At 45.6% G+C, this 27,097-nt stretch overlaps 1 protein-coding gene across 3 annotated transcripts in view; it reads left to right on the top strand.

The window, feature by feature from the left end:
- Positions 1–27,097, top strand: part of LOC137434147 (protein phosphatase 1 regulatory subunit 16A) — a 265,323-nt gene that overhangs the window by 163,034 nt on the left and 75,192 nt on the right. For all 3 annotated transcript variants that reach the window (XM_078785736.1, XM_078785738.1, XM_078785737.1), the window contains exons 3-5: positions 2,345–2,415; positions 9,986–10,131; positions 15,143–15,246. In XM_078785736.1, the coding sequence (XP_078641862.1) occupies positions 2,345–2,415; positions 9,986–10,131; positions 15,143–15,246 (321 nt within the window). The remainder of the gene's footprint in view (positions 1–2,344; positions 2,416–9,985; positions 10,132–15,142; positions 15,247–27,097) is intronic.

Below are 27,097 nucleotides of genomic sequence, written 5' to 3'. Positions count from 1 at the left end.
CTCCATCTCCTAAAATGTGACACAATGTCGTCTTATTACAGTGTATAAAGGTGGTGTATATAAGACTGCCTCAGTAGCGCTAAACTTCCAGATTTGTTTTAACAATGTTTAATATCATATTTTTAAAATTGAAGTATATGCAATACTTGAACACTGCACGGGGTATTGTGTTCCATGAACTCTCTACTTATTATTGCAACGAATCCTGAAGGTTTATTAAACAATTACTGCCGGAGGTGAGCGAGTCCATGTGAGATTTCCAACACTTTATTTGAGTATCTCTGATTAGTTTTAAATTCAATCTTTATCTTTATGACAGGCGTGGATTTAGACTGTATTCGGAACTCAGTCACGTGCTTCACCATTCGGGCATGGGCCGACTAAACTGTTTAAATTATCAGGAGTACGTACACCCAAGCTAGCTAAAGAGTGATGGTATCAGGAGTAATCAATAGCTAAGTTATTGAGTGACAAAAGCAATTAAGTTTAATTTTAATTACCAACTCTTTCATAATTGTCAAGTTCAAAAGCAAAATATACATGTACAGTACACAGACCATAACAAATTTACAAATGAGCAAAGAACTGCAGTTTCTGGAATGCCATAGTCAATTTTTGCATTTCTTTCTTTGTTTTCATGTCGTATTCCAAGACATGTTATTAATTAAAGTGTTGGTCAAACAAATTTTGATTATTACTGGGTAGCCCATAGGGCAATGCCATCTAGAACAGCGTTTGTCTGTCTGTATGTCCCCATAAACGTTCACCAATCAGAACTGAGGATCTGATCACATGACAGGGGGACATGTTTAGTAATCATTACAGTTGCATATTTTACTAAAAGGAAATATAATAACCTTCTGTGGAACGTTTTGGGGTCCCAGCGGGTGTTGTAAGGTAGGTAGGAGGTTTCAGAAATTCCTCAATACAATTATGATTTTGAAATGCGATCGAAACGGACCTTGCTCCCAAATCGGGAAGTGAACAGATGATGCCGCTTCGTTGGTTTGATAATATCTCAATACAATCGTGATTTAACATTATATTTTGATATATTAATACGATAGTTCTAATTTGTGATGGGAATGATGAATGTTGCTGTTTGGAATGAAAATATGGAGAACGTGCTTTCGACTGAAGGTGGCACAACAATGTGGAATTTATTGGTTCATCGTTTGCCATTCGCCGTTTTTTTTTTACCCCAGTCATTCACGAACTGGTTGTCCATGCCTGAAGTCAAAAAATGGAATACTTACATTATTTGCTAACTGGTATTCCCGTCCCACCCAGGTCATACTATCCTCTTCAACTAAAGTATCAAACAAGCCCGGCTACACCATTGTTTGACTATCAGTCTTGTTCAATTACATTAAAAAGTACCAAAAAATTGTAATGGACCGACCAGGCGGGCTCCATGGTGTGGCTAAAGGGGCCCCGGGTGGTCTCTCCCCTGCAGCACCAAGTGGGCTTCATGGAATGGCTACCAGGGCCATGGATGGTCTCTTCCTTGCAGCACCAAGCGGGCTCTACGGATGGGTCATATTGGTGCCCATAAATGGTGCCCCGGACAGGATTAAAAGTTATTTTTACAGTCATAAATGGCTGAAAATGCAGGAGAGACCCTATGGCCTATAGGATCCTGATGTGTCTGCGCACCACCCCAGGGCGCCACACCGGCCTGTACTGAGTGGTAGAACCCTATACCGGCAATATTTTGTTTACCTGCAACTTTAAATACTAACTACATCACTGGGGACATGTCCAAGGAGCTGAGATGAAGCACAAGCAGGGAGCAGGGAGAGTGTGTATGGGATGTAGGAGTACAGAATGGAGGAGGGGGCAAGGGGATGTGGAAGACATAGGGGAAGCGATAATGGAAGCTGTGCTTGCATTTACAGCAAGTTGGGTTCCATTTGTGAATTTCAGGTTCGGCAATATGAACTTTTGTCTGTCATAGGCTTGTACCCAAGATGATGTCAATAGCCCTTTCAGAATTATAATTGAATCCCTTGAGTCATGCATATTCATATGATGAGCATTGGGGGCATCTATATTTTTCTCTTTATGCAAATATGGAGGAATATTTTACCTCTCCATCTGCTCCACACACCGCTTCCCTTCGCTCCTCACTCTTTTGCTTTCTTTCTCCTAACCCTGCGCTTCATTTTCTTATTTTAAATATTTACAGTCGCAGCTTCACCACCCTTCTCCCAACTCCTGGAGGTACATAACAAATACATGGAAACATTTTCTTGCTAAAATGAGCTTACAAAGGCGAATGTGCATATGTTGGTTTAGCAGTTTGCACAGTAATATCCTGAATTGCTCTTGTTTGTGTCTGCAGTGCGAAATCTGCTGGAGAACGGGGTGACGCCAAACCTTTGCAATGAAGATGGTTTGACAGCCCTGCACCAGGTGGGAACATGCTCTGTGCTCACACTTTGACCTGTGGGATTGCAGGATGAAAGTTGTACAGGCACAGGAGCATACTGAGGCCATATAATACAGTTTATAGAAAATGAATTTGAAAACAACACATCCAGAAATACTGACAGCCACAAATAAAGGATTTTCAAGTCAGACCAATGTGTGCTAAGTGCATTTTAATGGCAGGTATTGAAAGGGTCTGTATTTTGTACATGATGCGCTTCATTGTTCCTGGTAGACTTTTGTTATTATGCCTCCGCCCCCGAAGGTGGCCGGAGGCATTATGTTTTCGGGTTCTCCGTCCGTACGTCTGTCCGTCCGTCTGTACGGGCTAAACCTCGTTTTTCTCAGCAACCACATATCTGATTAAGACAAAACTTTCAGAGTAGGAGTAACACCTATGCAGAATGTTTTTATGATAATTGTGATGTCATAGGTCACGTGGTATGGCAGCCATCTTGGATTAAAAACAAATAATTAAAAAATTATTTATCGGAAACCTCTGAATAGAAAGATTTGAAACTTGGCACATTGTGTTGGCACATAATTTGAAACTTTGCACATAATGATGACATCATGGGTGAAGTGGTATACCAGCCAGAAATGTTTTAAACGAATTGCTTATCCTAAAAATCTGAAATAGCATGCACATGATCTATGACACCTTTGTATTGAAATATTAAATTTATGACATCATAGGTCACATGGTTTGGCAGCCATATTGGATTTAACCAACACCCTAAAAAAACATCTCCCAAACCACCAAATTGATTGACTCAAAACTTTACATGTGTCATTGACTAGGCATGGCTTTTAAAAGATGATCACGAAAACGTCATTGGTCACATCGTGTGGCAGCCATATTGGATTGAAGGGAAATGTTTTAAAAAATTATATCTCTGAAACTGCTTACCCTATTGATGTGAAATATTACAAATGTCATCTAACACTATTGTTTCATATAGTTAAAAAATTATGATGTTGTAGGTCACGTGATTTGGCAACCATCTTGGATAGAAAAATGAACCTTATCCGATCAACACGAAACTTCATAAACGTGATCCCTTACCGATACATATGCAGAGTGTACATTTTTAAGGTCATATGGCATGTGGTATGGCAGCCATATTAGCTTGAAATGTATATTTAAAAAAAAAATCCCTTCTCTGAAACCCGCTTCACCGATCGATGTGATACCTGTCATGGCTGGTGAAAATGTGATACTTGAAAACAGCTGAAGGGATTTAAATCCTGCAGCCTTTTCTACCCCCGTTAATTTCACCCCAAATCCACTTTTTTGAAATACCAACTTCTTTCCTGGAAGTCCTTGGTGTCCTTGTGTTTATACTTCTCCCACCCCCCCCCCCCCACCCCCCTTTCCACGTCGCCTCCCCCAAGCCCTCTCCCTCCCACACATTCCCGATGTCCCTGCTCTCAAATGTTGTGTTTATGTGCTTCCCCTTCTCTCCCCATCTTGTCTACCGCTCCCCTTTTTATATACTTTGTTTGTTTGTCTCTTTGATTTGTTTGTGTGATAAATGTCAGCTCTTTCACGAGCCTCGATTATGTATACAAAACAAAAAAATCAAACTTGTTTATTTTTAGGGCAGTGAATGAAGGCATCTACCCGTTGTGGGACTACGCGGAGGCATATTGGTGACACAAATGCATTGCTTTAGTTTTCCTTTGTGAATATTTTCAAGCTGCCTGATGTGTTGTGTGAATGGTATCACCTTGCAAAATTGGTTTGCAATCTCTAATGCTGGTAGTCATGGTTGCAGGTGGCTTCAATATTAATAGCAGCGAGGCACAGGTGTCAGGTGTAGATTGCTTGATTGAGGGGCTCTTAGGTTGGTGAGGGTCTGGGGGTCAGTCTTCAGAATGGGAAGGTATAGTGGCTGATGGGAATAAAATTGATGGCAGGTGCATAACCTAAATTATTTTCAAACACACTAAAACGACCCACCTCCCCCTCCTCCCCCTCTACCAATGAAGGTTTGCTTCGCTTCACTGGAATTGGACAGGGAGTTTGTTTCCCTCTCTGTTTAAGCCAAATTTGAAGGTGCAGGAAGTGTAGAGATTTTATATTAATGGTTAGAGTTTGCTGGATCATCCAATATTTACCTACTTTTCTGTGTGCGTTGTAGAAAGGTATACTTGTGGCAAGTATTGTCTGCATTGATTGGAATATAAACACTGAGCAGGCCTGCAGCCTTTATTTTGCATCATATTTTGACATTTGACCTTGTGTGGAATCTAGAAGAGAAAAGCACCAAAATGTCTGTCCTCTTCAATCTCTACAGGTTGGGGTGAGGTGTCATCTTTCCAATTGTTGTATGTATTGGTTTAAATACAGACACTTGATGTGCCAAGAACTAATTTTGCATCCAATTTTGTCCTTTAACCCCTGTGTAATCCAAAAAAAACAACTCCAATCTGAGATATTACTATGCATCTGTATAGGGACTGTTTGAATTACACATTCATGTCAAAATTCCATCTCTATTACCTCAAATGCAAGGAAATGTCAAAGCGGGTGATTACCTCCAACACCGAGGGTGGATGGGGGTTATGCTTTCACCCTTGTTTGTCTTTCTGTCTTGAGCAGGATACCACAAAAAGTTGTGGATTAATTCAGACAATTTAAAGGACAGGTTTGGTGTGTGACAAAGACAAATTCATTAGATTTTGGTGAAGATCTGGATGCAAGGATTTTAAAAGTGATTCTTCACGTTTGAGAGATAAGCCTGGTGTTGGCTTAACGGCTAAAGTGGCTGGCTTGATTTTTTCGTGTCCTGAGACCAACATTATTTGCAATGAAAGTCAGATTTCTTTTTGTCGTGTCGCAATGAGCGAAGCACTCAGGAAATTTCTCATTACGTTATTGCTTCTTTCCTCTCGCTGGTGGGTAGGCCGCAACTTTCAGCAGACAGCTACAGACAATGAAGACGTAACAGAACAAAAGGAACAGCAGAAAGAGTGATGAAACACACCGACAGCAGAGTTGAGAGACAAAATCGAGGGAAACTTGGACAAATAAGGGATGTGGAGAAGAATGGGGACTAGGGAAGGACACGGGGTGGAAAAGATGGACACAGAAGCAAACTCTCAGGAAGGAAAAAGTGGAAAGTTGGAAAGAGGAGTGTCGGGGAGGGTTAATGGGAGTAGAAATGACGATGCTTTTGGATGGGGGATGATTCGAGATCATCGAGGTGGTGAACAGCTATCTTGGAGACCTGGAGGGAAGACACAGGAGACACAGGAAGACCACAGGCCCATCTCAGTGTCCGATCCCATGCATGTTCCCAGTATCCATTCTAATACTAATTCCCATGCATGCTCCCCGAGTCCATTCCAATATGAACTGCCATTGATGCTCCCAATACTCTTTTCTATGTGAGCTATCCTGTAATGAGCTTTCCTATCCATCTCTAATGGTTGGTGATGCATCTCGATGGAGACTTTGGAATGTGTGGCTATTTGTACGTAAAGGTGGATATTCCTTTTCATTTGTGGTAAATAATCGATATTGGTGAAGCTTTCCAACTGTCACGATAAATTCACATCTAAATGTACACTCGTACTGAACTTAATGGGATTTTTCTTCCCTACAGATATCGAGGCTCATGGGTGAGTTTGGATATACAGAAGGTGGCAGCATATTAGACCGACTGAGGGAACAGCTAAACGCAAATACCCAGAGGTTCTACCATCTCTTGATAACAAGGACTTGCTCTCCTGCTGCAGATGCCATTGACTTGAGGAATGTTTCATTCAGCTTTCTCCAGCGGAGCAAAGTGCAGCTGCACCAACCCACAGAGAATCCCATTCTATAGTGCTCCATTATCATTCCTCATTGCAATTATAATAACTCCTTGCTGTCCAATATCAAATACTTTGAAACTGACCAATTTGACTGTTCCCTGAACCATTACTTTATTTTTATCTCACCGAGAACGAAGTTCAGGGGAGCTTATGCGATGGCACGTCGTCCGTCAGTCCGTCCGTCCGTAAACACTTGCAACTTCTTCTCCGAAACCGCTGATGGGATTGTGACCAAATTTGGAACAAATGATATTTGTTGTGTTGTGACTAAAGTTTGTTCACGGCATTTTTAAAAATCGAGGTCTAAGGGAGTTTACCAGGATCAAAGTGGATCCAGGTTTGACTCCACAAAATAGGTATTTGCTTTCTTCTCTGAAACTACACACACTATTTCAATGAAACTTGATCACAACCTTCATCACCCGTGAAATACCAAAGTTTGTTCACGGCATTAAACATACAGACTTGGCATTTAATATGGAATATTTTTTTGGTGGGGGTGAACTTACTTTTCAAGATGACTTAGAACCAAAAGTTCATTGGAATTATGTTGAAATTATTCTAGATTTTGTTAATGTGACCTTTAAAAGAAACAAAAACCATATTTGACATTTCAAAGCAAATAAACAATCAGCTTGCTGTCGCTTGCCAAGCCAGCCGTTCCTTCTCAACCGTTTCTTTGGAGTGCTTGCTTGTGTTTAAAATTAGGCGAGCACTCCACAAGTTTATTGACAATGGAACACACCTGCAGACCTGTCGGAGGGTCGCAGAGCATTTCCAAATTTTTAATCTATCAATTACTATCGATTACAGTTTCGTCATCGAACACGATGGTTAACTGGAGAAAATGTTAGAATCCTGTCCATTTTTATTGGTTAACAGGGGGTTAACAGGGGTTAACAGGGGGTGATCCTTGAAAGTGATGTAAACTCATCGAACTCAATTCACGGACAGTACTGTGTTAAACTTCTGTGCGTTTTCCAGAAGTATTTCTTTATTTTGCACATTAGCCAAATTTTTTTAAACAAAAACAAAAGTTAAATTACGACTGGGATTACGGACAGTAAAATTACAGTTCAGTACTTCGTGTAACCCCCACCAGCATTCAGGAGAGCACGTACACGTTGAGGCATGCTGTTCATGAGATTTGCCAAGGTTTGGACAGGAATCGCTTGCCATACAGTGACAATAGCCTGCTGCAATTCACGGACAGAGGCAGGCTGCTGGTCCAAGTTGTCGATTTGACGCGTTAATTCTGCCCACAAGTTCTCTATCGGATTCATATCCAGGGACATGTCAGGCCACTCCATATGCTCTACACCACGGTCAGCAAGAAAGTGTTGGATCATGCGAGCACGATGAGGCCGTGCATTGCCATCTTGGGAGACAAAGTTTCCTTGAAAAGCTGCACGAACAAATGGAAGCAATGTTTCTTCCAGAATGGCCCTGTACTTGAACTGGTTCAGGTTTCCATTCAGAACAACCAGGTCAGTTTTGCCCCCTGCATGAAAAGCAGCCCAAACGGTCACCCCACCACCTCCAGCTTGGACTCTTGGCACTATACAATCTTCGTTGTAGGCTTCATGCACTTGTCTGCACACTCGGACGCGGCCATCTTGATCATAGACCAGAAATCTAGACTCGTCACTGAAGATCACGTGATTCCAGTGTCCTGGCTACCATTGACGGTGCTCTCTGGCCCACTGCAGTCAGCGCTGACAGTGTTGTCTGGTCAGGCGTGGCTTTTTCAAGGGACGCCTGGCACGATAGCCTGCTTGAACCAGTCGTTGGTTGACTAGCCTTCTGGATACAGGCACATTTGTCATTTGCTGCCACTCAGCCCGAAGCCGATTAGCTGACTTGGAACGGCCATTGCGGACTAACCGGTGCAGCTGGCGATCATCCCTCCTTGTGGTACTGCGGCGACGTCCTGGCCTCGGTATTGGAGTAGGGACACCCCTCTGAGCATTTCGTTTCAGGATCTTTAACACCTGACCTTGAGTGATGCCATACTGCCGAGCAATAGCACGCTGTTTCATGCCGGAATTTCGTAAAGCCACCACTCCATGACAAACAGCATTGTCGAGTTGACGGACCATCTCCAGAGGAAGCGGCAATAACTTTTGTAGACGTGCAGCAGTTGTTTTCCACTAATACAGAACGCAACAACCCTTATATACCCGATTGTGAAGCCAATCGTCAAATGTACCTGTCCGTACATTTTGTCACGCCACCTGTGATATAATCCTGTTATTGACTTCTTGCTGCGACAGACAATCAGTGACATGGTTCTTTTAATAAAGAAATCACCGAAGCGAAAAAAGAAACTCACCAGATTGATATATTGAGTTCAGAAAGTAAACCCAAGTCAAGTAAAATATATATTCCATATTAAATGCCAAGTCTGTATGTGCCCCTTTGGGGGTCTACAGGGGTGTTGCCCTCCAAAATAAGTATTTTTTTGTTTGTTTGTTTAAAGTCTTATGATTATGTTAGTATGATTCTATATGCTGCCCTGTCTTCTAGCAACCATTGAAATTGGTTTAAAATACCCTTAGTCGGTGCAGTACACTGTTTATTCTACCAGGTGAGCGCCGAGGGTAATGCCCCTATGTTTCTTTTGTATACATTGTTGAAGCTTGTGGAGGATTTTACTCAATGCTGTTGATGTTTGTCACAGTTATGTGAATAAGATTGTCCTTGAGTAATTCTCACACATGGAAAGAGGTGTTCCATGACTTATGGTGGAATTGTGAAAACATCGCTTTCTCACCATTGGCATATTCCAGCATGACTCATCGTCTTAAAGATGATCATTTATTTTGATGATGATGTCACGACAGGCCCTTGGTACATAACGATGGAAGGTCTCTGAAGACCTGTGTCGGTCTGCATCATGGCAGACAAGACAAACAATATTATTTTTTGAATTTTGTTGCATTACCAGTTCATTAAAAACCTTTCCTGATCACCTTAGGTAGGGGCTTGTTATCATTGTGTCAGAAGCCAATGGGTGTCCACATGATTTTAATTTTGTTCCATGTTTTGACTTGAAGTATGATGATCAACCTGTCTTTGGTGCAGCCTTTGGAGTTTGCCGATTTTAAAATGATTGCTTGCGCAAGGGGACGGTGCAACCTGACAGTGTGCATTTGCAAACATTTGTTGCACATATTACGCTGAACTTACCGACTGTAAATTGGCACTCGGGGGGGGGGGGGGGTGGAGGGGGGGACAATGAGTGTAAGCGTATTTGACATCACAAATGCTTCGTCTTCAAGGACACACATAACAAAAGCCCTGCCATAGACTGCGAAGGAGTTTGTGAAAATGTGTACATCAGGAACGGGTTATAGGCTAACACCGACTTGTCCACACTGCATGCTTATAAAGGGTTAATTGAGCTGCGTTCCAAATACATCTTTAAATTGGGGGGGGGGGGGAGGGGTAAGGGACACGGGGTAGCAAGAATTGCAACATGTACCTCGAATGTAGACTGACAATGGCCGTGCTTTGCAGTAATCTTTGGGTCGTAGTTGACTGCAAGCAGGTTCCCCAAGGTTGACGAGTCGGCTTGTTTAACTTGACAAAGGGAGCACTGTGATGGGAAAACGATCAATTCCATTTACTCTGTTTCATCCACATATTATGCTTTATTTGTAACTTGCGGTGGTTGTGCGTGTGTCGGTCGCCATTGTTGAAGACCCCCTGTGGTTGGTTGTGTGATGTGCAGTGCTGCATCGATGATTTCTCCGATATCGTCGCACTGTTGCTGAAGCATGGCGCCGATGCAAACGCACAGGATAGCGAGGGTTGGACGCCATTGCATGCAGCTTCGGCCTGCGCCAACCTCCCTTTGGTCCAACTGTTGCTCTTGCAGTGAGTTTCCACGCTATCATCGTTTATCTCTCTTGTGCCCACGTGTTTTCACCGTATCAAACCCCAATGCACACTTTTTTTTATGTATACAAGATCGAGGCTCGTGTAAGAGCTAATATCAATCACAAAAACAAAAACAAACGGACACACAAAACATACAATAAAGGGAGCGGGAGACAAGGTGGGGGAGAGAAAGGGAAGCACACAAGTACAACAGCAGAGAACAAGGACAACGGAATATCTGTGAGAGGGAGAGGGCTTGGGGGGAGGGGGGGGGGGGAGTGGGAGAGGTATAAAACACATGGACACTGCTAGAACTTCCAGGAAAAAAAGAAGTCGGTATTTCAAAAAAAGGTGGATCTTGGGTGTTTTAACGGGGGTAGAAAAGATCAAGGTTTTGGATGGGGGAAGACAAGAGATGGTGGTGAACAGCTGTTTCAAAGACCTGGAGGGAGGAGTGGGATTGAAGAGAGAGGGAGTTTGTTCCAGAGGAGGGAGAAAAGAGGCATGAAAGAGTGAAGGTGAATAGAGGGTCTTGATTTTGGCAATTTCACCAGAAGAGGGTTGCTGGCAGATCTTGTGCGACCTGAAGGAATATTTGGGGGACAGAGCACAGATAAAGCTAGGAGTCGGTATAAGACAGAAAGACCACCAACCTGCCTGCGGTGAGTGAGGGAAAGGCCCTTGGAGTTAGCTTCATCGCGGGAGATTCCAATGATTCTGAAAGCTTTGGTTTCAACAGCGTGAAGACGAGCTAGGTGTGAGGCAGGTCCACTAGCCCAGGGGGGAGAACAGTATTGCATTGAGCTGCGGATGAAAGCCTTGTATGTGGTGAGGAGCTCAGGTGTGCCAAGGAAGGACTTCGCATGATGGAGGATGCCCAGTCGTGGTTTATCCAAGTCGGAGGCTATGGAGGGAGGCCAGCTTGCTTGGAAATGTTTTTTATTTTATTTATACTGAATCGAGGCTCGTGAAAGAGCTAACATTTACTTCACAAACAAATCAACCAGACAATCAAAATATATAAAAAGAGGGAGCAGAAGACAAGATGGGGAGAGAAGGGGAAGCGCACAAACACAACATTTGAGAGCAGGGAGAAGTGTGGGAGGGAGAGGGCTTGGGGGGAGGGGGGGTGGGAGAAAAGATCAAATTTCCCAGGAAAGATCATGGCAGATAGTGAGACCCAAAAGCTTGAGTGACAGAACTTCTTGGAGAGGATTGTTCAGAAAGTAGATGGGTGGGTTGTCCAGTCAGAGAGACATATTTCATGTCTTTTCGGAGAGACATATTTCAGAGACATTTTCGGAGAGAGACACTTCGATATTTTCGAACATATGACGTGAAACAAAAAGAAACTAGAATATGCAAAGCCTGTCCGCTTTTGTATTCGGACTTCTTCCTTCATATGCTAAACATGGTGAAAACAGCTGAAAAAATACAAAAAAAATATTGATGATTTAATGCGACTTTGATCTTTTCACCTCAAAAGTCAGTCTTCAGTGACCCAATATGCGAACCCTGTTCAAATTTCAAGTCGACCAGATGGAATATTTATAATTTTGCAACCTTGCCCTTTGACCTTTTGGCCTTCTGGACAGAACACAGGTTACACGATGAATTGGGTCATGTGGGATCACTGACTTGTTGATATGACTGACATTGATATTTTATGCCGTTCTAGTTTCCATTACAAACAACAACAACAACAGGCATTTTAAGGCCATTTTCCCTGCTAGAGCGGGGGTTCGCCTTGCGGGCCCCATGACAATCTTCTCCATTTTGCAGAATTTTCTGCATCTCTCCTTGTTAACCCCCTTGCCCGCATTTCTTCTTCGACCATCTTTAGCCAAGTCCCTCCCCCCCCCCTTCCCACGCCTCCTCCCCCCAGGCCCTCTCCCTCCCGCGCTTCTCCCTGCTCTCAGGTGTTGTGTTTGTGTGCTTCCCCTCCTCTCCCCATCTTGTCTTCCGCTCCCTCTTTTTGTGTTTTGTTTGTCTGGTTGATTTGTTTGTGAAATAAATGTTAGCTCTTTCACGAGCCTCGATTCAGTATACAAAAAAAAAACCTTGACCGTTAACCTTTAAATCAAAAAATAAAAACAATCGGCTTCTAACTTTTGATTGGTGAACCAATTCAGTGCCACAATATGCAAATTCTTAAAATTTCAGCTGACTCGAATGAAAATTGATGATTTTATGTGATTTTGACCTATTGACCAAATTAGGAATTTGCCTTCGCCATATTATCATAATAAATCTTTGGTGAAAATTTGATGACAGAATTCAGATCGTAAATTGAAAATTCAGGTCAATCAGATAAAAATTCATGATTTTATGTGATGCTGACCCTTGACCTTTTGACTTTTAGACCAAATTATTAATTTGCCTTCTCCATATCTTACTATAATTCACCAAATGTCTGCCCGTCTGTCTGTCCGTCCATTCGAAGGTACCGCAAAAACGGCTGAACCGATCGCAACGATATTTTGGGTGGGTAATCTTGGGATCTCCTGGAGTAAAATAGGGTATATTGTTTTTCCAATTTCAGCTTTGGTCTCCAGCATTTTCAAGTTTGGACGCCCGCATAACGTTATTTTCCCGGGTGCCGCACAAACGGCTGCACCGATCGCTGCACAGCTGCACCGATCGGCTGCACCGATCGGACCCGGTGACCTCGGACAAAGACCTTTTATAAGGACACGGGTTGAATCCCTCCTTGAGAGAATGCCAACCCCCTCCCCGCCATCACGGCCGTCTCTCCAACTCACAATCCCACGAGATATGCGGAAAGGACGACCCAAAACCAATTATCTTCTTTTTGATTCGTATATAAACATCATTAAAAGTAAATAATTACCTCGGCCAAAGTTCAAACGACGTGAGTTTAATCTCTACATGAGAGAATTCCACATAGCTATTTGGGCGGTGAATACGCTAACAGATTGCTGTCTCCCATCGATCTTGCGAAGGCCGTAACACCTATCGGCTCAAAATCCTTTTAACTGTTGACTTGGTAAGTTTTACAATGAAGGAAACATTAACAATGTTGTTAAAAGTTTATTTTGTGATTAATTTGTGATTGGAGTTATGTTGTTTGGAATGAAAAAAGAGATATCGAGTTCAAGTGAATGACGACATGCCATGATGGTTTCTACTTCCTAAACGTGAACTTCGCGGATCGTCATATGCAGATTCGCCACGGACCCAGATCGATGTTTCTATACGTGAACGTACCCGTTTATTTGCGAACGGGTACGTTTTTCATGGAAGTCCTTCACGAACTTGCTGTCCATGTCTTATGTGCGACTGAAGGTGCTACAGGAATGTGGAATTTATTGGTTTCATGCTTTAGCATTCGCCGTATCTGCATTGCCTGTTTGCTTCTGGCCTCCCACCCGCACGGGTATCTCCCTGGTCTTACTATAATTCACCAAATGTCCGTCTGTCCGTCCGTTCGAAGGTACCGCAAAAACGACTGAACCGATTACAACTATATTTTGGGTGGGTAATCCTGGGACCCCCTGGAGTAAAATAGGCTATTTTAGGAGTCGTGGACGACGAGAGAACGAGGCCATTTGGTTGAGTTCAAAGCATGTTTATTCGTACAGAACCCAGCACACTCTGTAAAGCCCGTTTATCGGGTAGCAATATATATATGCAATCAAACACGGCGAGAGTGGGCGTGCCCGGGCGGCCTGGGCGAGCCCGGGAAAGGCAAGTCTGGACATGCCCGGGAAAGGCGAGACTGGGCGTCTCCGGGCGGTCTGGGCGAGCCCGGGAAAGGCGGGTCCGGACATGCCCGGGAAAGGCGAGACTGAGCGTCTCCGGGCGGTCTGGGCGAGCCTGGGAAAGGCGAGTCCGGACATGCCCAGGAAAGGCGAGACTGAGCGTCTCCGGGCGGTCTGGGCATGTCCGGGCGGCCTAGGCGAGCCCGGTACAGTGATCGCTCCCTGGTTCCGTCTTTGGCAGGTGTAAGGCGATTGTGTATGCTCAGCGGCAACCGCTACACTATATTGTTTTTCCAATTTTCCAGTTTTTCCAAACACGATGGAATAATATTTACCGATATGAACAGTGATGTGGCTTTTATTGAAATTCTACAAATACTGTTTAGATTTTGATGAGAATTATGAACCTGCCGCGAATGCGGAAGTGGACAGATTATGGCAACGTTTTTCATGGAAGTCCTTCACAAACTTGCTGTCCATGTCTGATGTGCGACTGAAGGTGCTACAGGAATGTGGAATTCATTGGTTTCATGCTTTAGCATTCGCCGTTTCTGCATTGTCTGTTTGCTTCTGGCCTCCCGCCCGTGCGTAGCACAGGTACCTCACTAGTTATCATTATAAAGCTTTGGTGAGAATCTGATGACAAAACTCAAATGGTGAAAAAATTATGGCCTGGACAGACAGACAGACACACAGAAGTGATTACAAAACCTCGTCTCCTGCTGTGCAGGGGAAAGGCTAACAACCAAAAAAAAAACTTCCATTTTGATGAAGTTCTGGAAGTGGGTGCTGCATCCTGGAGCACGATATCCTTTGCATGGGGATAGATGTAAAGTCGGCTGTCCTATCTGCATTTAGACTGTGGACGTTAAAGACCCCATTGTATCTCTCAAAAAATTATTGTGTGCTCTCCAGCAGCCAAATTCCTGTGTGTAGATGCTAAAGGAATGTTTGACTTGGATAAACCACAGGTAGATTGGACCAAATGGCCTTCTGTGTCTAAGTTTCCTTACTTATCCTTTCCTTCTATCCAAATGTGTAATGATGATGGAGGAAGAGTTACCGGAGTTATTGAATGTGTTATTTCATCAAGTCTAAGCGATTAATGTCTCCATATACTGTATATAGTTAGTGCAGTTAAGATTGATGTTATAAGGTTGTTCATCTGTATGACTTAAAAGAGGGTTGATGACGCCATGATTGTCCAATTGTAAATAGATGAAAGAAACTACCTTGTCAAGGAAGGTAAGATTGATGAAACATTGCCACTTCATTGTTCTGTTCAGTGGTGGAGATTTGTTGGCCGTGAATGTGGATGGAGACATGCCTTATGACATCTGTGAAGAATCGGAGACTCTCGATTACATCGAGACGACGATGACAGAACGAGGTAAGGCTCAATGGGTGCATAGTTTGATTCATTTGTTATGGTGCAAATGTCAAATTCGTTCCCTTTTATAGGCCACTCTCTCCCACCCACTTCCCTTTTGCTCTTTCTGCTTCCCCTCGACCTGATTAACAGTCCACACCTTCCATTCTCCTATAATTACTGTGAATACTTGTCTGCTCTCCCAGACTTCTCCATTCATGACATTGTTTCTAGTCTGGTTCTTTTGCTCGTCTTGAACCGACATAAATTCCACTCGATGGGGAAAAAAAGTACAAACTTGAGTGCACTGCGACTCTGGCCGAAAAAAATAACTAAAGGAGGAGAAACATGTACACACATGTACACACGTGTGCGTGTACACGTGCACACTCACACACACACACACACACACACACACACACACACGAAGGTGGATATATTGAGACCAAGGAGGGTTCCACTCCACCTTTTGAAATCCGCGCATTTGGATATGCCAACCAACGGTGTGTGTGTGTGTGTGTGTGTGTGTGTGTGTGTGTGTGTGTGTGTGTGTGTGTGTGTGTGTGTGTGTGCGCATGTGTATCGTTGGTTGGCATATCCAAATGTGCGGATTTCAGAAGGTGGAGTGGAACCCTCCCTGGTCTCAATATATCCACTTTCGTGTGTGTGTGTGTGTGTGTGTGTGTGTGTGTTTTTTTTTTTGTGGTTCATAGTACATATGTGTTGGCTTGGTACATGTGTTTTGTGCTGCTTATCGGTATTGCACATGGTACATCGGTGGTACATGGTTCTGTCTACTCTGAAACTAACGACTCACTAATAAGCGATGAAATGGAGAAACCTGTTCGGCTGCTGATGGGGCCTTGTAGCATTGGAGTTCTCATGCATGTGCTGCTTGTAGATGTCTGCAGCTGTGGAGGAACCCAGGTAGGGTTTGACAAGCCAAAGGGCTTACCTTGTGCGGCTTTTCTTGGTTGCTTTTTGCAACTTTCTTTGGATGGGAGGGCTGAGTGTTGATTGATTATATAGTACTAGTCGCAGCTGGGGATGATTGATTCTGTGAGAGCTGATTGAATGTTCCCTCCAATTATGGCTGAGTGACATGATTGGGCTTTTAGTACATGTGTAATATATATACATATAGTTTATATATACATACAGTGCATTCAGAAAGTATTCAGACCCCTTCACTTTTTTCACATTTTGTTATGTTGCAGCCTAATGCTGAAATCGTTTAAATTCATTTTTCCCCTTTATGCTTTATTGATTTTAATTCATGTGTCTTTCACTGAGGAGAGGCTTCCGTCTGGCCACCCTCCCATAAAGCCCAAATCGGTGGAGTGTTGCAGTGATGGTTGTCCTTCTGGAAGTTTCTCCCATCTCCACACAGGATCTCTGGAGCTCAGCCAGAATAACTATCGGGTTCTTGGTCACCTCTCTTACCAAGGCCCTTCTCCCCCGATTGCTCAGGTTGGCCGGGCGGCCAACTCTAGGAAGAGTCCTGGTTGTTCAAAACTTCTTCCATTTAAGAATTATGGAGGCCATTGTGCTCTTGGGAACCTTCAATGCAGCAGATATTTCTCTGTAGGCTTCCCCACATCTGTGCCTCGACACAATCCTGTCCGAGCTCTGCAGGCAGTTCCTTCGACCTCATGGCTTGGTTTTTGCTCTGATACGCATCGTCAGCTGTGAGACCTTATATAGACAGGTGTGTGCCTTTCCAAATCATGTCAAATCAATTGAATTTACCACAGGTGGACTCCAATCAAGGTGGGGAAACATCTCAGAGATGATCAAGAGAAATGGGAGGCACCTGAGCTTAATTTCAGGTGTCATAGCAAAGCGTCTGAATACTTATGTAAATGTGATATTTCAGGTTTTTCTTTTTAATAAATGTGCAAAACTTTCTAAAATCCTGTTTTCTTTGTCATTATGGGGTATTGAGTGTAGATTGATGAGGGAAAAAATGAATTTAAGCGATTTCAGCATCAGGCTGCAACATAACAAAATGTGAAAATAGTGAAGGGGTCTGAATACTTTCTGAATGCACTGTATATTCTAAGTCCAAAAAGGGCATAACTCCGCGAAAAATCACAGGAATATTTAGTTTACATAATCTAGGGAATATGATGACAGATGTCCAAAAAAAAGACATGCTGGATAAAAAAGAAGGGCAGGTAAATGAACAAAGGATTTTAATAACAGCATTCAAAAAAAACTAAAATGAATTCATTTCGACCTGTGGATTTGGTGAGGACAGCATGACATCACGTTGAGAGAAAAAATACTTTAATGAGGCAGGTGGGACTAGAATGGAGTTGCACGTGGGTGGTTGTTATCACAGGAATCAGTTTGACCGATGTAAAGTTTTCTCTCATATTTTTTTCATTTTTCTCCTCCTCCTTTGTGGTATTTGTGATCTGCACACACCCTCATCTTCTCACCTGAAAAGAACAAAGGATGCTCAAATCTGACATGATATATTATATATAAAAGTGAAGCATGGTAGTTTGATGGTTTTGACGGAATTTGTCCGTCCCAGTGTTATTTATTTATTTTTGTTATTTTTTACCCATAATCACCATACTTCCTGTTTTGATGCTGAACATCAAGATTGCGGTGAGTGAGATTTTAACTTCATAGTTTATAGTGTGTATGGTGGTGTTGTAAAGCCCACAATACCATAAATGCCTTGTCGCAACCTTGTAGGGAATGTTCAGGTCATTTTAGGGTCTTCCTGCTGATACTGCAGCTCTCCAAGTTGGTGGTGCCTTCATCCTTTGAATGTGGATCTTCCCACCACCATCAACAAGTTGACCTGCATACCCATGATATTGGAAACCTATTTCTAATTTTCCCAAATCAGTAAATTTCTTGCAAATCAGTTCCTTCAAAGTGCATTAAACGCTCGATTACGACCTTCACTGTTCATCCTGTCTCATTTGAACTTAATGAAAATTTAAAAACGAGTTATTATGAAATACTGTTCCTTTTTCCTCTCCGAAGTATTTGCTTTGATACCACCACGAGCCTGATACCCATTATGTTTTCCAAAACAACTACCAACGCCTACCTGGATCTCCAATCGATGACAGTGAAATAATATTTGCATTCCATCTGGTTCTGGTTCATTCCATTATATATATATATATATATATATATATATATATATATATATATATTGTTACAGACACGACTTTGATGTTATGGTGGGCCGAGCGGAATGGCCGCCGTGTCCGCACAAGTTACCCGATTATACTCGAACGTTGCCGAGTCGCGCTACGCTAAATCAATGAAGGAAAAGGACACAACGGCTGGGATTAAAATGACACGACACCAGGGATACGGTTCTCCAGACCTCCGGAGGAGGTTATATTAGGGCGGAAGGTCAGATTACAACGACAAGAGGGACAGCATAGTAAGGTAGGCACTTAATTACGGTCTTATAATAGCCCCGACAGACGACAGATAAACAGGACAAAAACGGACTCACACGGGGATTGATGGCAAGGAAAGCGGGTCTTCGATGGCCAGCACAAGGTGCACCTTGTGCTCAGGGACAGGATAGCGCGGCCCAAAAGATGCAGGAGGTCTCTCAGCGCTCGGAGGTAGTGACTTCTCTTTCCAAGCTGGGGGCGCATCTCACGTCACGTCCGGTAAGTCGCTGCGTATATCCGGCGGGGAGTGACACGCCCTCGGCTCGTTAGCTCCGCCCCAGATGGAATCGGTCCGCCCTTCTTATTGGGTGCGGGGGGGTTACCAGGCTCCGCCCTTGACGAGGAGCTGACAGCCAGCCCCTTCGTGGTAACCCAGTGGAGCGCATGGGTAATGGCGGCTAACCGAGCCGGAGTGAGGACGCACACTCCCCGCGCGCGCCGTTGTTGTAGTTGTTGTAGTTGTTGTTGTTGTTGTTGTTTGGGGAAGAAGGTGGGAGGAGGTATGGGAAGGTCCTAAACTCACTACTGGTGCCATATAATCACATTCTGGTGCAACGAAGAGTCAGAATTAATGGAAACGAGTCCTTAACTGACATAGACTAAGAATAACTAGCAAGATGTCCGAAAGTTGTCTACGTGAGATGCGGTGGACCTAGGCACGACATTTAATGGGGGAAAAAGGGGAAGGTCGGTTCTACAGAGTGTTATTTACAGGCAATGGGACTAGGGAATGGGGGATTGGGGATAGTTGGGGAGTATTGGGGAAATAGGGGATATTTACAAGCGGATAGGGATAGAGGCCAAATCCCATATCCGCAACATTGCACCCTTCTCTACCCTCGGGGCGTCCCGACCCGATAAATTTTTACCTACTTTAGTGTGGCACTCAGATGTAGTTCCCTCTACTATTAACTCTACCCTGAGTGCGACAGTTTTACAGATGTTCACAAATGAGTAAATATGTCCCCCTGCGACGTTGCACCCTTCTCCTCACAGAAACACACCCACAGGATAACCGAATTGCGGAAAGAATTCGCAAACTAAACATACAGCCGGTAGGGAGCATTATTTACAAGACTACGCTGATATTTACACTACGATCCAGGACCTGTTTTTGGAGGAACACATGCAGATGTTATGCATAGAGAGAGCACGCATGCCAGCATCGATACACCAACCCACGAGTGCTCTGTGGCCTTACGGCCTTTAATAATGTGCAGAGCACCCCATCCAAGCACCAAAAGCACCACCCCATCACACCGTCAGCACCATCCGGTGCAGTCACCATTGTTCAATGAATAAAAATAACTTCAACAACCCCTAACCCTGCAGGTGTCTCTTGCTCTTCGTGTGGTGCACTTGGCCTTCTTACTTCCTTCAAAATAAAGAAAGGCGCCAACCGCGTCCATTTCTGTATTGTGGCCTTCAGTGGTGTCAACTAAAAGTGGTTCACCTGTATGGCATAGGTGCCACGTTGACCCATAGGTCCATCCACGGGTGGTGCTTGGCCGCAAAAGAACTGCGGTCCATTGTGGGTGGCCACCAACATTGCGGTCCATATGGTGTATCGATCCAGGCAGCAAGCAGCGAAAGTGCAGGCCCACAACTGCGTAGCCAGCACCTCTCTCTCCTCTCTCTCTACCCCAAAACCAGATCCTCGGAGGTGGGAGACAAAAGAAGCAGACAAGTGAGTAAGGTGGTAAGGGCGCAAAAGTGCACGCAATGTAAGGTAATGCACACTGGGGGCACATGGGAACCAGGTGAGACAGGTACGTTCCTACCGTACGCCCCCCCCCCCCCCACCAGGTAACCTACATGGCCCCTCCCTTACCCCTTACTGTATCCACAAAACACAACACTACTCATAAACATCTACTTTACAAATCAACAAACGTCCCTACTGTCTTCCCCGTTCCTCCCATAAACCAAATTCGTCTTCTCTCCCTCCTAACCAATCAAATTTGCTATTTCCAATTCTCATCAAAATTTGCCATCTCCAACTCAACATCAAAATTTGCCATCATCAATTCATCATCAGTCCCTCCTAAGGAGGGAGAGATGGAATCACCCCAATGTCTCATCCACGTCGTGATGCGTCTCACAAATCCAACAGCAATTCTCATTTCCTGCACACAGAACAAAGAAAACACAGGTGTGGAGTCATCATCATCACCTCAGGTAAGTGGCTGCGTATGGTGCGACAGGTTCATCAATCCTCACTATTTCCTAAATGACTTTAACAACTTTACACTACCCGGGGTCTTTCTCCGGCCAAACCATTGGCCCTCTTACACTATGGGATCTAAAAACCAATTCCCATTGAGCAAACTGTGGTGCTTTTCAATTTGGGGTCTCACTCCCCCGATTCATCTCCCGGTGCCCTCGCACAATTTCTGGGCCCCGACGTGTACCTCTCCCAGCGGGTCTACCCACCTGCACACCCCCACCACTGCAGTTGCCTCCGAGCTTACCTGCTCCTTACCCTAACCTAACTACCTGGGGAAGGCCCTCTGGCGCTCTCCCCACTCGGTGCCCTCTCTGGCACTGGGCTGCCCGATCCACACCCGGGATCCTCAGGCACCCACTCACAACTACCGGCTCCCAGAGCCCACCTGCGGCCTCACCTGGCCGACATCCTCACAGTGGTGGAGTGCCCAACCAACTACACACACTAACAGGCTACTCGCCCAGCCATTTCCACAACACTAATGCACCCATCCACAATACCATTCTGCCACCGCACCACAAATGCCAATATCCAACCACAATTTACCTGTACCCTCTACCTAACACTTACACTACCCGCCCCGGGTACTCGTGAAAGGGGTCCACTCTTCCCCCATCCACACCTTCGCACCATGCACACCACTCCGTACCACTTACTCCAACTCTCTCCACACACCTGTACTTGCACACCTGTGCTCTCACACCTGGTGCCACCTGCACCCTTCTCTCCCCAAGCGCATTCGCGCTGATCCACAACACTCATTACTCACACACTGCTCCACACACCTGTCCAGTTGCACACCTGTGCAATCACACCTGTTCGATTCTCACACACACGGCATCATCTCAGCTAACTACTCCCCTCTGAAACTTGCGCTTCCCAGTCGTCCCTTTAAACTATTGCGCTCCCACGTCATTATCATCCACACTAATCTACCTGCGTCCCCACTGCAGGTATCAGTCACGAACTAACCTTAACGTTACCTACTGTCATCTTCTAGGGCCCTATCATATAACCTAACCCACCCGGGCTAGTTTTCACTGCCATCAACCCCATAAGCTATTGCGCATTTGCCCCACCATGGGAAGGGTGGCAGGGATGCCCCCCTTACCCACCGGGCACATCGCTCACTACCAATTTTGCACATCAAATTTCAACAAATCAAAAATTTGGCCAATCACTACCCATCATCTGCCAATCACTACTGCCAATCCCTTGCCAATCATCAAATTTTGTTTTTCTCTAATTTTGGGTCCAAAACACTAACCTCATCACCCAGTCTACTCACTAATGCCTCTCGGTGCGCCAATTCCTGTCCAAAGCCCGGCTTCGTAAAGCCAAGCAATGGATGCTGGTTGTTTTGTGCCGGCGGCTGGATGCGTCCGGCATTCGGGGCAGGGACGGGGGCTTACCCGGGCCGAGATCCCACGCACCACCTCGGCGTGGAGCCATCCAATGTCCCGATCTCGACCTGCCGGCACGTCTCAACAAAACGTGGTCGCCATGACGACCCTTCCTATCCAGCCGCCCGCTCCGCCTAGTGGAGCACAGACGCGGCCGTTCAAAGCGAGGCCCGGCACGCACCGAGGGCCCGCTTCGGCTAAAAGTCGACCTAACCTCTAAACCGGTTACCGTCGATGCTTCACCTGGACGCTTACACCCCGCAGCCCGTTCCTTGCTCACACATCCAGCCGTTTCCATGCTCCTCGTACCTTTCCTTACACACCTAGGTACCCTCATTCCACTCACAGCCTTGGTCACACACCTGACCACCGAACACCTTGGCACACATTTGCCGCTCGCACACCTCACCAATACACCTCTTCGCGCCCCCTCCTCGGTCACCTCCTCTGTGACAATCACAGGTGTGCCCTCACTCGCACATCCTACCACGTGCCTCACTACCAATTCGAGCGTGCATTCCCGCTCACGCTCTACCATTCCAGGTGTGCATCCTTCCATCCCAGGTGTACATCCTCGCTCACCGGTCACAACCAACTCACTCTCCTTGTCACTCTCACTACTCTCACCCCCATTCTTGACAGCGCACTCACCCTTACTCTTGACAGCGCACTCTTTCCTCAGGCACCTGTCCGTCATACACCTTTCTCGCGCACACTCTCCCGTTACACCCTCTGTAACACTCACCACAGGTGGACACTCTTCCTTACTTTTGACAGCGCACTCTTTCCCCATGCACCTGTCCGTCACACACCTTTCTCGCGCACACTCTCCCGTCACACCCTCTGTAGCACTTACCACACCGCGCTTCCATGTGCTCCCTCGCACACGCGCTACGACCGACTCATTCTCGCCAGCACCCTCACTCCTTGGCACGCACTTTTTCCTCACACACCCCAGAGTCGGACTTTCTCACACACCTCCTTTTTCGCACACCAGACCTGTCGCACACTTCACCAACGGCCTCTCACGAACACCCGGGTCCATCTCGACCCCCAAGCTTCTTAAATCCCCTGGCGCATCATACGCACGACCATATTGGTCACCACTTACACCGGGTCCTCTTTCTCTTCGCTTCTCCTCCATCACCTGCGAATCCCTCATCCGGTTAATGAGCACATCATCACGATTCGAACACAGACTTTGGACCAATTCTTTTACTTCCTCCTTTATCTCTTTCTTATCCTCTCTCCGTCGCTTCTTAATTTCGCTCACCCCTTCTTCCACTTCTTCTAATTTCTGCTTCACCTCCTTCATCTCTTCGTGCGCCCCTTTAAGTTCTTCCTCTAACTCCACTTTATTTTTTTCTATGTGCTCCCGCACCTCCCGCTCTTTAACCTCCATCACTTCTACCACCTTGTCCATTTTCCTCGTCAGGTCCTCATGTACCGTCTGACACTCTTTTTTAATTACCCCTACGTCCTTTTTCATCTCCTTCTGTGTCGATTTTAAACCCTCTATTACCGCTGTGTTCTTCTTTACCTGGTCCCCCAACTCCTTTTGTCCCACTGTCAGTTGTTCTACTCCCAGCGTCAACTCCTCTATACCACTTTGCAATTTTACAGTCCCCTTTCTCACCTCCTTTTCCATGCGCTCCTTACAGTGCCTCACCTCCTCGCGCACTCCTCCGACCTCCTCACTCATTCCTCTTCTGATCTCCTCTCCCATCACTTGCATCTCCTGCCCAGATGCCACCCTCATCTGCTCCATTTCCTCCCTGTGAGCATCCAGTTTGGTTTCTACCCCCATTCTGACCCCCTCTATCTGCTGCCCCATTTGGTTAACTTCCCTTTCCGCTTGGTCCCTCATGTCCCTCAATTTGCCTTCCATCCTGTTTTCTAACCCCTCTAACCCTTTTTGCATCCCTTCCATTTGATTCTCTTGAGCGGCCATTCTGTTTTCTACCCCCATTAACCCCTCCTGTATTTCCCCTAATCTATTGTCTAATTTCCCAAATTTCTCGTCTAATCCCTTAAAATTATTGTCTAACCCCTCACCGGTACCCCTCGCTTCGTCCCTCATTACCCCCAATTTGCCTTCCAATCGCTCACTATTAGCATCCATCCGGTTCCCCATTACCCCCATCATTCTGCTTTCCATTTCTTCGCTATTCTTGTCCATAAGGGCCTTCATTTGTAGAAAAAAAAGGTTCAAATCCACCAGGGGCGCTGCCACGGTCGCGGGCGCGGTCGCCGTGACCAGCGAGGCGCCATTTTGTGCGTCTGCTACCCTCGCTGCTTCGCTCTCCTCACGTCCCTCAATTTGGTCCTGGACCGACCCTGCCTCACTCTCCTCTACCGGACCCCAGCTGTCTTGATCCGCCATAGCGCGACTTTCAAAATTCGGGTTTTTTTTATATTTTGTAAAACACAATCAAATTTCGCCTTTATAATTTCGAGCGCGTAAACGCGCTCCGGGTCCAATCTCACTCCTCGACACCAATTGTTACAGACACGACTTTGATGTTATGGTGGGCCGAGCGGAATGGCCGCCGTGTCCGCACAAGTTACCCGATTATACTCGAACGTTGCCGAGTCGCGCTACGCTAAATCAATGAAGGAAAAGGACACAACGGCTGGGATTAAAATGACACGACACCAGGGATACGGTTCTCCAGACCTCCGGAGGAGGTTATATTAGGGCGGAAGGTCAGATTACAACGACAAGAGGGACAGCATAGTAAGGTAGGCACTTAATTACGGTCTTATAATAGCCCCGACAGACGACAGATAAACAGGACAAAAACTGACTCACACGGGGATTGATGGCAAGGAAAGCGGGTCTTCGATGGCCAGCACAAGGTGCACCTTGTGCTCAGGGAAAGGATAGCGCGGCCCAAAAGATGCAGGAGGTCTCTCAGCGCTCGGAGGTAGTGACTTCTCTTTCCAAGCTGGGGGCGCATCTCACGTCACGTCCGGTAAGTCGCTGCGTATATCCGGCGGGGAGTGACACGCCCTCGGCTCGTTAGCTCCGCCCCAGATGGAATCGGTCCGCCCTTCTTATTGGGTGCGGGGGGGTTACCAGGCTCCACCCTTGACGAGGAGCTGACAGCCAGCCCCTTCGTGGTAACCCAGTGGAGCGCATGGGTAATGGCGGCTAACCGAGCCGGAGTGAGGACGCACACTCCCCGCGCGCGCCGTTGTTGTAGTTGTTGTAGTTGTTGTTGTAGTTGTTGTTGTAGTTGTTGTTTGGGGAAGAAGGTGGGAGGAGGTATGGGAAGGTCCTAAACTCACTACTGGTGCCATATAATCACATTCTGGTGCAACGAAGAGTCAGAATTAATGGAAACGAGTCCTTAACTGACATAGACTAAGAATAACTAGCAAGATGTCCGAAAGTTGTCTACGTGAGATGCGGTGGACCTGGGCACGACATTTAATGGGGGAAAAAGGGGAAGGTCGGTTCTACAGAGTGTTATTTACAGGCAATGGGACTAGGGAATGGGGGATTGGGGATAGTTGGGGAGTATTGGGGAAATAGGGGATATTTACAAGCGGATAGGGATAGAGGCCAAATCCCATATCCGCAACAATATATATAAAAGACTTGGCATTTAATATGGAATATTTTTTTTGTGGGGGTGAACTTACTTTTCAAGATGACTTAGAACCAAAAGTTCATTGGAATTATGTTGAAATTATTCTAGATTTTGTTAATGTGACCTTTAAGAGAAACAAAAACCACATTTGACATTTCGAAGCAAATAAATTGATCCTTGAAAGTGATGGAAACTGACATCGAACTCAATTCACGGACAGTACTGTGTTAAACTTCTGTACGTTTTCCAGAAGTATCTCTTTATTTTGCCCATTAGCCTTTTTTTTTTCAACAAAAACAAAAGCTAAATTATGACTGGGATTACGGACAGTAAAATTACAGTTCAGTACTTCGTGTAACCCCCACGAGCATTCAGGAGAGCACGTACAGGTCGAGGCATGCTGTTCATGAGATTTGCCAAGGTTTGGACAGGAATCGCTTGCCATGCAGTGACAATAGTCTGCTGCAATTCATGCACAGAGGTAGGCTGCTGGTCCAAGTTGTCGATTTGACGCATTAATTCTGCCCACAAGTTCTCCATCGGATTCATATCCGGGGACATGGCAAGCTACTCCATATGCTCTACACCACGGTCAGCAAGAAAGTGTTGGATCATGCGAGCACAATGAGGCCGTGCATTGTCATCTTGGAAGACAAAATTTCCTTGAAAGGCTGCATGAGCAAATGGAGGCAATGTTTCTTCCAGAATGACCCTGTACCTGAACTGGTTCAGGTTTCCATTCAGAACAACCAGGTCAGTTTTGTCCCCTGCATGAAAAGCAGCCCAAACGGTCACCCCACGACCTCCAGCTTGGACTCTTGGCACTATACAATCTTCGTTGTGGGCTTCATGCACTTGTCTGTGCACTCGGACGCGGCCATCTTGATGATAGACCAGAAATCTAGACTCGTCACTGAAGGTCACGTGATTCCAGTGTCCTGGCTGCCATTGACGGTGCTCTCTGGCCCACTGCAATCGGCGCTGGCTGTGTTGTCTGGGCAGGCGTGGCTTTCTCAGGGGACGCCTGGCACGATAGCCTGCTTGAACCAGTCGTTGGTTGACTCGCCTTCTGGATACAGGCACATTTGTCAGTTGCTGCCACTCAGCCCTAAGCCGATTAGCTGACTTGGTGCGGCCATTGCGGACGAACCGGTGTAGCTGGCGATCATCTCTCCTTGTGGTTCTGCGTGGACGTCCTGGCCTCAGTAT

Source organism: Myxine glutinosa, chromosome 10, assembly GCF_964187855.1.
Source record: "Myxine glutinosa chromosome 10, kmMyxGlut1.1, whole genome shotgun sequence".
In the NCBI taxonomy this organism is placed as follows: Eukaryota; Metazoa; Chordata; class Myxini; order Myxiniformes; family Myxinidae; genus Myxine; species Myxine glutinosa.
The sequence above is the reverse complement of the archived record's forward strand: the minus strand, read 5'-3'. Positions and strand labels throughout refer to the sequence as shown.